Source organism: Chrysemys picta, chromosome 4 (genome assembly GCF_011386835.1).
Source record: "Chrysemys picta bellii isolate R12L10 chromosome 4, ASM1138683v2, whole genome shotgun sequence".
Classification (NCBI taxonomy): domain Eukaryota; kingdom Metazoa; phylum Chordata; order Testudines; family Emydidae; genus Chrysemys; species Chrysemys picta.
The window spans coordinates 114,877,780-114,888,804 of NC_088794.1; the positions used below are offsets into that span (position 1 = coordinate 114,877,780).

Here is an 11,025-nt window from a genome sequence, read left to right on the forward strand (position 1 = left end):
ATCTTATAACTTTTAAAATGTTGCCACACATATTTTACCAGGACAATAATGATCAGCAAATCATGAGTTTTCAGGAGATACCTTACAAGGCATAATTTGTACAAAATTTATCATAGTTTGAAAAAGGGGTGGAAATAGGAATGCAGAATGTCACATTCAATACAATGTGAGCAAATGAGAGATTTTGTGGCTGTGGTGTTTGCAACCAGCCTAAAATGCAGGGGGTCTCCTACTCAAACACTTGGTCTGATACAGCATTTCCATCTTGTATGTGAGTCCCATGATTGAGCTAAGATGATTCTAGTGTGCAGATTGCCCCACTGTGCAGCAAAGTCCCTACTTAAGCTAATGAATTTCTTGCTGCAGGACTAGAGGATTTGCCAAGCTGATTGTGCTTGCCAATTTCACCGTCCATGTAGATGATTTTCTGAATCAGCTCAAGATTTCATGGCTAACCTGACAGGCATGGGACTATCTGAAATGGTGGTAGGCTCAACTCAGACAGCCTGTCATAGATTGGATCTGGTGTTTGGGCTGGGATTGAAGGTTGGGAGGTTTGAAATTGGACCTGTGGTTTGAAGTCGGGACTCGGTTTTCCTGGGAGGGTGAGGTGTTACCCAGGATTACCTGAACTCAAAGCTATGGTAACTAGTCTCTGTTCTCCAGGTGGTGTCAGGAAATAAATCAATGGGGGATACAGCACCTCCATCTGATTGGCACACACAAGAGTGCTTCCACCTAAAAATCCTTGTTTTTATTGAGTACCTCTAAAATCACAATAGTTTAGAGCACCCCAAAATATAATTATCCAAAGTCTGAGATGGTGTTGAGTGTTTAGCAGCAGGGTTCTGGTGGCCGGCCTTCCTCCTAGCCACTGGGGAGGTAGCAGTCAGGCTCCAAGCTCATAGAAATCCTCTTAAAAGAACTTCTCCCAAGCTTCTCCACACTAACTAAACTCTTTTATAGGTAACTCAGAACAAAGCAAAACTCAAAGAAACCCCTAATGGGCTGACTGTTTCCCTACTAACAGCAAAAAAGGCTCATAATTTCTACTTATCAGTAAAGCAACTCCAGCAAGAAACTTATAATTACAGACACCCAGACTCAAAACCAGTTATTCTTGTTCCCTTTTTATTCTTGTGAATCTGTCATTTTATCTACCCCTGTTAGTAACTCTGCATCTGTGCAGATGTTTTTGTCGGCCTAAGCAAGGCCAAATTCTTTCTTGCTACGTGCTGTCCTCACTTCCAGCTTATGGTGCCCAAGTGCAGAAGATGGCTGCTTCTCTTCTCTGGCAGTGACATTGCACTACGAGCTTTCATTTAGTTTGGTCTCTACTGTCACTTCTAGGACTTTTTCAGACTTCAGCGAAATCACCATTTTTTGAAATAGCCACTTTTCAAAGTTCAGTATCTTAAACCGTATTAAGGGCCAGAATGTGCCTGGTCCCTGTGAATGTTCACAACCAACAAAGAGGGTGTAAGAAATGGGGCCATGAATCAGCTTCCCTAACCCTGTACCAGCCAATAGAGCACACCTGACTGGACTCAGAGAGCAGCATCTGATACCCCCTACCCCCTGGAGAACCTTATGGTGCACTCCACCTTCACACCACTCTCAGCACAATGCTGGGCTTTCAAACATGACTAAGCCCTTAATATTTAGTTTTCAAAATAGTAGAAGCAATTAGCCCCTGTTAGAGACCATCACCTTGCAAAATGTGTTTTTATTATTGTAATTGTTGTTATTGTTATTCTGAACATTAAGAAAAAGCTTTCCAAAAGCTGAAAATGGGAAGAATTTTTTCCTTTACTTTTATCAAACTTTAGAACCATCAAACTGATTTCCTGAGAATTTGTAGGAAGTAACTATGTTGCTCTTGGGCTTGGACCTAATTTGCCAAGTCTCAGCCAGGAGCAAAGGTTCTGGTTGGAGTTGTTAAAATTTGAGTTCTTTTCCCTCTGGGATTTTGATGAACCCTTAGGTACCATATAGAAGAGATGTCTGGGTGTTTGGATAAGTGAGAAGCTCTGACAACTGCTGCTCCCAAGGGACTCACCACTCTTAGATTTTTGATGTTGCAGTTCACAGAGTTGGGAGGAGAGCAGAGAGATAAGCCAACATACAATACCACAATAATGTTACATTTCTATAGTGCCTTTCATCCCAAAAGACATTAATTGCAAGAAGATATACAAGCAGAAGTCACTTAACTACCACTGAAATGCAGGCACCTGTAGCATGGTTCAGAAAAGCTATTTAACAGCCCACATAACACAACACATCAACTTAGGTCAGGAAGTGAGGAATAACTGAAATTGCAGGAGGAATTTTAGGGAGTCACAATACAGTTCCCCATACTGCAATTTGGCTGTGATACCAGGATTAACACTTGCTAAAAATGTGGAATTTTTTTATGACTGAAATGGTCAGGATCTTCCGTCAGCATAGCTGTCTCTAACACCAGGCTGGGGCACTGGTTACTGATTTGGAGAGAATAGTGATTTTTACTGAATCACTAGCATTACTTTGTGTAATATCTGGGTTTTCCTTGGAAGTTTCCCCCTTCCAAGTACTGAGCTGGCCCCTGTAATATGTGATACCTGATGAGATGACAGTCTGAGGTAGCATGTCTGCAGGCAGTGAATAGCAGGAGTTGACCAAACCGACAGTGCCAATAAAATGGCACAGGCAGAGGATGAGAATTCCACAACATAATTTCATAATTTGTGCTGACACAAAAAAAGCTACTGGCTGAAGTCTTGCAAGCCTGTCCCCTTTAGGAATAAAAAATAGAATCAGTGATGAGAAGAGGAAGTTGGATAGCTAGACTGTGGAATAAGAATATGCTGGGAATACTTCTTAGGTCAGGCATACAGTGCAAAGTGCTTCCTCACAATCCAATAACAAGGGGACTGTCAGAAACAATTAATTCATTTCCTAGTTGAGATAGTGTCAAGGTGAACTTTTCTGTTGTATGGGTACTAGTAGGTAGTAATTCACTTGGACAAGCTATCTGTGGATAATAATAATAGTAACACTTCTCTAGCACATTTCATCTGAGGACCTCCTAACACTTTACAAACACAAATTAAACCTCACAACCCCCCTATGTTATTAGATCCATTTTCAGATGGGGTGACTAAAGTAGAGAGATGAAGTGGCTTGCCCAAGGTCACACAGTGAATTAGTGGCAGAGCCAGGAAAAGAACCCAGGAGACCTGACTCCTAATTTCTTCCTACTATACATATAAGGTGGCTAAATATGCTGTTATACACATACATGTCCACACACACAAATAGAACAAAAGAGCAGCTAAAGATCACAACATCCAGAAGATAACTTAAAAAATCAAAACACTTTATTGTTGTCTGTTAGTGAAAATACAGCATACTATACATGTAAATACTGGTGTGTTCATGCGAACACACATTCAATGTGGAAAGAATATTGTTTATGTGTGTTCTACCTACACAACTAGTTATTTCTGCAGTATATTCTCAAGATCACGCAGCTCATCACAATGTACTGTGTCTGTTTGTTACTTGTGTACACTCTGGGATCATGCTAGAGCTGTCTGTCTGTAGGAATGACTGCTGTGCACTGCTATGGGAGAAACACAACTTTGATAGCAGGTATTATGCTCCTCCCCCAGGATAGATTAAGAGTGGTGTTCAAGGAAGAAATACAGCTTTCATTGCTTAACAGCAGTCCTTCCAGTCTATTAAGAGAAGTAGTGGATTCCCATCCAGGCCACACTGGCTAATGCAAAGATGACCATAACAGAGGCTTCTTCTCATTATAATAAGCCCCTGGGAATAAAGCACTGTGATAATTTTTGAAATGTGGTAGTGTCTTTTTTTAAGGCACCTATCAGCATGGTGTCTCAGCACTGATATGATGGGGTTTGCTGCAGCAGGACATACTGACATACTGGGCTGATTAATCCCAATAGTAACTCCGTTAACTTCTTTGTTGGAGATACACCATGATGAATGTACCCCACTATACCTGGGCTAGAGGAAATGTCCTAAAGCATTTGTTCTCAAACTTGATCGCACCCCCCTTCTTTGTGTCTGTTGTAATTTACTTGACCTCCCCCCACCAGCACCTGGCCAGCAGCTGCCGCTCTTTGACTTTCCAGCTCTGAAGGCAGAGTGGAGAGTGGCAGCTGCTGGCCAGGCAGCCAGCGCTGAAGACAGCACTGCTGCCAGCAGTAGCGCAGAAGTAAGGATGGCATGATATGGTATGGCCAGGGCTGACAAGGGGGTGGGGGAAGCCGGTACAAATTCCTGGGGCCTGGCATTCCGGAAGGGGGTCCGGGGGCCGGCTTCCCCCCTCCCTCTTGTCGGCCCTGTTTAGCTGGTCTGCACTTGGTAAGGGGCCCGAAAAAATTCCGGGCCCAGCTTCCCCAGCTTCCCCCCCTCTCGTTGGCCCTGTTTAGCCGGTCTGCCCTTGCTGGGGGGCCCAAAAAAAAATTTTCACCGGGGCCCGAACCTGCTCTTGGCGGCCCTGGGTATGGCCACCACTCTCTGGCCACCCAGCTCTGAATATGCGCAGTAATTTTTTCCCTAAAGCTTCTCATGCCCCCCCAGAACACATTCCACGCCCCCCCCCCCAGTTTGAGAACCTCTGAAGAGCCTATGGTAAAGGTATGGCAGGAATGTTTGAGGTAATAATTTTGTTAATTTTTAATACTACTACAAAATGATAGCAAAGTGTCACGGTCTTTGGAGAACCCCACTGTCTTCCAGTGAGGTCTGAACTCTGAACACCACTCAACATGGACGGACCATCTTTGACTGTGTGCTACATCAGGATGTACATTTAAATGCTGCCACTTACACTCTCCTGCCAGCCCAGTCTGTATGCATGCACTTTCTGTCACTCACTCACGCAAGTCACCCCAGCCTATCTCTGTCACACAATCACTCACACACAGCCCAACTCTCAAATGCATCTTTTCCATTCATGCTCACAGTTTTCTTTCCTTGTATCTCTGCCTTATTTGATCCAAGGTCCATTATTAGATCCGCTTGCTGATCCTTGGAGCGGGATAGACAATTGTGCCATGGACTGTGTCATAAGGCAAGGGTTGGGGGTGGGGAGTTGAAGAAGAAATACTCTGAGAAGCAGCCAATAGAGTTGCAATCCTGATAGGCCTCATGGTCAGTCTATTAGCTGCTATCCCTTCATACACCTACGAAGGGAAGAGATCAAGAATAATTGGAGATCAAGAGACCTAATAAGTCCTTTCCATCCCTAATTTCTAGTCTATCAAGACTAGACTCTCTCTGCCTTCCTAGCAGCCTCTTCCTAGAGGGTTTGGCTGCACTAAAGTTTTATTGTTAAATGCTTCTTTCTGTTTCAGGTCACTTTGCTTCATAAAGCTCCAACTTGGAAACCCCCCACAGGAACATATACTTTGCTTACAATCTAGTCATTATAGCATGGACTATCAGCTAAATGGAGAAGGATCCTGCTGCCAGTTGTGGGAGAAGGCATAGGTTAGATAAGAGAGAGAGAGAGCAAGAGAGAGGGGGGAGATAAAAGAGTGAGAAAGGAGCCTAAAGGAGGATTTGAATATTATTTTTCTAATAGTACAGAGACTGTTGCCATGTACACAGGTGCAGTGATGTGTCTACAAAGCGGCAGTATCTCTTCATCTACATGGTTTGTGATCTCCTTATTAATATTTATTATTTGTATTAACATAGCGGCTAGGAGCCCTAGTCATGGATGTGGACCCCATTGTGCTAGGCACTGTACAAGCACAGAACAGAAAGACAATCCCTTATTTCTGTTCAGTTTGCTAGCCAATCCCTTCCCCCCAGAGTCTGCAGTACTGAGAGATGGAATATCCCAACTTTGCCATGTTGCAGCAGAGTATGAGAAAGTAGGAGTATATCAGTGTGTATGTGTTGTGGAGAGTTACTTGTCTTTATGCCTGTGATAGTCACTTCCCACATTTAGTATAGGAATGAGAAGTCCTATTAGCCACCTCTTCCCAAAGACATCCTGCAGGTTCTTCCTCCAGGGCCGGGCTCTTACCACCATCCCCTTCCGCACCTGGTAGCGAGTTTGCCCTCGTAAGATCAACAGTATCTGGTGGGAACAGAAGCCAGCACAGGCAAGTCCAATTCCAAGCCAGAGGTACAGCATGAGAATGACAAACATTTCAGAGCTAAGGAGAGCTCCTGCAGTTCCAGAGCCAGGAGAGGGGGAAGAGAAAAAAGAAACAGCATTTTATACACACCCCACATATTAGTATATTAGCCCTCCAGAAATATTCAACCTGAAGAGTCCTGGAAACTGAATTATATTCTGTAACAATTATACAACTGGAGAGCTAGAAGGAAAAAGAGAATTAATCATTCTAATTATTCTAACTGAAGTATTTAATTCATGATAATCAATGCAACTAATACTGTTGGGGAAAATATTAAAATGGTAGAGGTTAGAGTAGACTAGTGTTTATACTGTTAATATGTAGGATCAGGGCTTAAAGGAATTTTTGTGAAAATTCCACAAAATATAAAATGTATTTTAATCATTGTTAGTAACATTTTCAAAAGTGCCTAAATGACATAGGACTTTTCTACACGGGATGTTTTTGCACAGCAAAGCAGGGTCTGAATCTACAATGCACTAGCTTGCAGCACAGTAGCATCTCTTGTGTACATGGCTACAGCACGCTAAAAGACTTATGGAAACACTGAATCTGAGAGGTACTTCTAATCATTGTTTTGAAAAAGTTATATATAATTTTATACACATATAAGTACTAAAAAATATGGGCAGATCCTCAGCGGGTGCAAATTGGCCTAATTCCATTGAAGTCAATGGAGCTGTGAAAATTTACAGCAGCTATAATTCTGGCCCTATATATCTATCTATATATATAGTATGATATCAGTATATAGGCCAATTTGCACCCGCTCAGGATCTGCCAATATTTTAGTACTTATATAACTATGAAATCTATCATAACTAATTCCTTACAGGTCTTTTAAAAGAACTTCTCTAATGTTACCTTTCCCTCCTGAAGAGAAGAATGTAGGAATGGTGCAGGGGGGACAACTCAAGTTACTCTAATCCAAGCCTCTCTCAGCAGAAGTCACCACAGGGAACCATGCAGGAGTGCTGGCTAGTCTTACAGCCAGTCCTGCCTCATCCTCTCTCACCAGGAGTCACCAGAACAGGGCTGGGTGGCTGGCTGTAAGTAGCTCATGGCTCCTCCAGTTATTGGAATTGTGTGATACAGGAGTTCAGAGTAGATGATCTAATAGTCCCTTCTGGCCTTAAAATCTATGAATTCCAGCTTCTCCATCTTGAAATGCTGTAATTAATAGTCTAGCTGTTGGCTGCCACAAAATTACACTTTGACTTCACTTCAAGTTTTGGACTTGGCTAGGCGAGAACATTCACACAATGGTTTTTTTTTCAAACAGATTACAGCATCTGGCTTTTCAGTCCTGAACACTTGAACCATTAAACATTGCTTTTTAAATTCAATATCACCTTTCTTTTATTGTCAGATCCCAGTAGACATCATGCACAACATGGCAAGGGGAGAATAGATCCCCTTAAGGAAATGAAGAATCCTCATACTAATTCGGTTAGTGAGGGTAACTTGAAATATTGAATAGGAAGGTCAGATACAAGCATGGGCTTCTCAGCATTTATTGGAAGCACAAGAGTGAAATGAACATAAGGTTTATTCATCTTATTCTTAGGTTATCCAAATAAACAGTAGTCTATAGTTTTGTCAGTAGATCCAATCTGACAGACATTTACAAAAATACCCCTCATTTGCCCATCATTACCAGAGACCATTTTAAACCCAAATTTACTTCTGTTCCTTGTGAACCTGATGTGATCTCACTCTTATTGCTGCACATTATTTATGCCAGAAATGCTGAATCGTTATGCTGAATTTATAGATACTGGAACAAATTCTGATATACATTCTGGCTCTTTTGTGCCTCCTGGCCACAACTAGCCAGCTGAGAATTAATCCAGCTGGCATAAAACTAACAGATCCATCTCCTATTCCAGTGGTCACTTGCTGCCAGCATAGGGAGCATGTCAGAGGAGGAAAAGGATGTGTTGGAGTGTGATGGAGTTCTGCTCTGCTGCACTGATCCTCAGTTAATACATGGTCCCTTAGAGTCCATACACTAGTGGCATAAATTAGTGAAGCTTAGGGTTTTGCTCTAACATATGCCAGGGTTGATGCAGATCAGCCCACAGAATCAAAGAGTCATAACCAACACCCTGGTAGCCTCCTCACCTCTTTCCCCCACTCCATTTTGCTGTGTCAAGCATAGCTTAGAAGAGGAGAGCATCAAGTCTGGCGTTATTCATTCTGAAGAAGTTTATCCAATGTTATTTAAAATGTGGTTCTACTTGGAAAAGTGACTCCATCAAAATCTCATGGCAGGGTTCCATGTCTATTGTCTTTCAGTGACTACCATGCCAAAATTGGATACTTTTCTAAGTAAATTTCTGCTTGTTTGTTTTTAAATGCCAGCCTTCTCAGCCTGGAATCTGAAAATCAAGCTGGGTTCCTTCCGGTTCATGTATCATTAGCAAAATTCTGTATCAAAACATAGTAACAGTCCTGTTGATTCATGACCCCAGAATACAATCCTGATCCTCTCCCTGAGCTGAGTGGCTCTGCAGGGGTCAGAGCAGCAGTCCTGTTTTAGTCAGTAAAGTGAGGAGATCTGATTCTGATACACACAGGCTGCAGGTCTGATGGTTAAAAGAATAACATTTTTACTTAGTCACTTTCAGAGTACCACTAGTCTATAAGCTTTCTGTGTAGCGACTTTTCAAATGCCCTTCATTCTAGGGTTTTGTTTCAAATTTAGACTTGGTGCATTTGGAGAGGCTCACGGGCATGGTGAGATGAGGAGGGACAGAACTAGAGGTGCTGAGGCAGATTTGTGGGAGAAGGATCAGGAAAAGAAGTTAGAGGAATATGGGGAGAATTGATGAGGAGCAGGAAAAGATGTGGATGGGGAAAGGGCACCTTGAAAGGCATACAAAGGCAGAGTCAGCAGCAAGAGATTATTCCTCTGAATACATTTGCTTTTGGCGTGGGGCGCTTTCAGAGATCAATGGTGGCTCTCAAACTGTGGTCTGCAAAGAACTATCTGGAGGTCTGTGGAGAGCTGGTTGGTCACATCATACTAATTCTCTTCTTTGTTTCCACCTGCTAGATAGCATTGAAAGAAGCTAACATAATTTCCTAACACTGATTTTCCATGCGAGCAGCTGCTGTACTTGCCACAGGGAAGGGATGTGGGGCGAGGTGTGTTTATTGGGAGGGGAAAGGAAGTGGGTCTGGGCTTGTGTCTAATGAGAGGGGTGACTGGGCTGGGTGATGTCTAATGGGAAAGGAGGTGGGGCTGGTGTGTGTTTTATGATGGGGAGATGGGGCAAGGTGATGGCAAATTGAAGAGAAGATGGGGCTGGATGGTGGTGAATGGGAAAGGCGGTGGGGCTGGGTGTGTGTCTAATGGGAGTGGAGGTGTGACCAGGTGAGGGCAAATAGAAGGGGAAGTGTCCCCCAGTCAATTTCTATTAGGATATGGTTCCCCCCTCTGAAGAACTTGAGAACCAGCCCCAGCCACCCACGGAGGCACCCCTCTGCTTTAGGATAATGAGTGGAATTCTTTCTCCTGCTGCCTAGTTGCACTGGACTCTCTCTGTGCCCACCAGCCCTGCTCCCTGACGCTTTGTCTTTGGCGCTGGGTTTGGGTTTTTTTAGAACCTAATAAATTATGAAGAGGGCTGTGTCTGGAACCTGGCTGGGCCCCAGCCAGCCTCGATTTCAATAGGACCTTTGATCACAGTGCTAAAGTCCTGCAGGAAACGTACACCAAGCCTCAATGAAGAGATCCGTGAGCACAGGAACCCCTCCCTTCCCTTTCCCCGCCCTCCGCCCCTCACAAAGTTGCCTGGGAAAGAGCAGGACCCAAGTGACGCATTTGGGCAAAGGGAGACCATGTTCTTTCTCTGGGAGAGAGGCCGCTTACCTGAGAAGAACTGGCTGATGGAGTGAGGCAGGAGGGTGAGGAAGGCCAGTGGGTTTGCAAAGGACATAGAGAGCACTGCAGAAATGTAAGCCACCCCTGCCACCAGGGAGTCGAGACAAGCCAAGGAGGTGTAGAGGCAGAACATGACGAAGTTCCGCATGTTCCTGCTCCCGATGCAGTTCCCTGTGAAGAAACAGTGGTGGTCATGCCTTTGGGTGACTCTGGCACACAGTCTACAGAAGTGGGTGCTGGGCAAGGCTGAGCAAGGGGACCTGCTTCTGTCCGGCCGGTCCGCCACCACTTCGGCTCCTCCGCCCGAGTTCAGGCACTTGCCAAGGTCCTCAGGGGAGTTCTGTATCACAAGGATGTAGTTCCCCAGGGCATTAGCTGAGAGGAAGAGGAAGAGGGCCCCATGCAGCAGAGCAGGAGAGAAAAGTGGGGTGGTGGAAGGGTCTTTGAACATGCTGGGGATGAAGAGAAAGAGCTGGAGGACGAAGGTCACTAAGGAGATGCACAGGAAGTAGGCTGGAGCAACAACATTGAGCACCCTGAGAACTAGCATTGTGGATTACATTCCTGCAGGGAGAGCAAGAAGAGAACAAACATCACCGCCTCGGACGGATACTTGATGCGTCCATTTCCTTCCAGGTTCCCCATCCCCCCGGCTCCCCTGTTTGCTCCTGGCAATGCCCTCTCTGCTGCTCTCCCCCATCCCTCCCTCCCGTCTGCCACACTCACCCCCTGCAATGAAACCCCCACCAGTTCAGTGGCGTGTGACAGAGACAAGCTCCTTGGGGAACGATCGCTCCTCATTTCCGAGCTGTTACTGTCACAGCCCCCGTGCCTGGCTTCAGGGAGCTTGCAGGCGGCATTGCCACTGAGATTCCAGAGGCTGCGGTGTCTGGAGCCTCTGTCTGCCGGCTGCATCAGCACCAAGCTCGCTCCGCGGCTCCCCTTTTCTCTGCTACAGGAGTTCCT

At 44.6% G+C, this 11,025-nt stretch overlaps 1 protein-coding gene across 1 annotated transcript; it reads right to left on the bottom strand.

The window, feature by feature from the left end:
- Positions 1 to 1,723: 1,723 nt before the first annotated feature.
- ZDHHC22 (zinc finger DHHC-type palmitoyltransferase 22) lies at positions 1,724 to 10,623 on the bottom strand. Its single transcript, XM_065593399.1, has 2 exons — positions 10,048 to 10,623; positions 1,724 to 6,198 (listed from the first exon to the last, which is right to left on the bottom strand). The coding sequence occupies exons 1-2, from the start codon at positions 10,607 to 10,609 to the stop codon at positions 5,933 to 5,935; spliced, it is 828 nt and encodes a 275-aa protein (XP_065449471.1). The 5' UTR covers positions 10,610 to 10,623; the 3' UTR covers positions 1,724 to 5,932.
- Between the last annotated feature and the right edge of the window lie 402 nt (positions 10,624 to 11,025).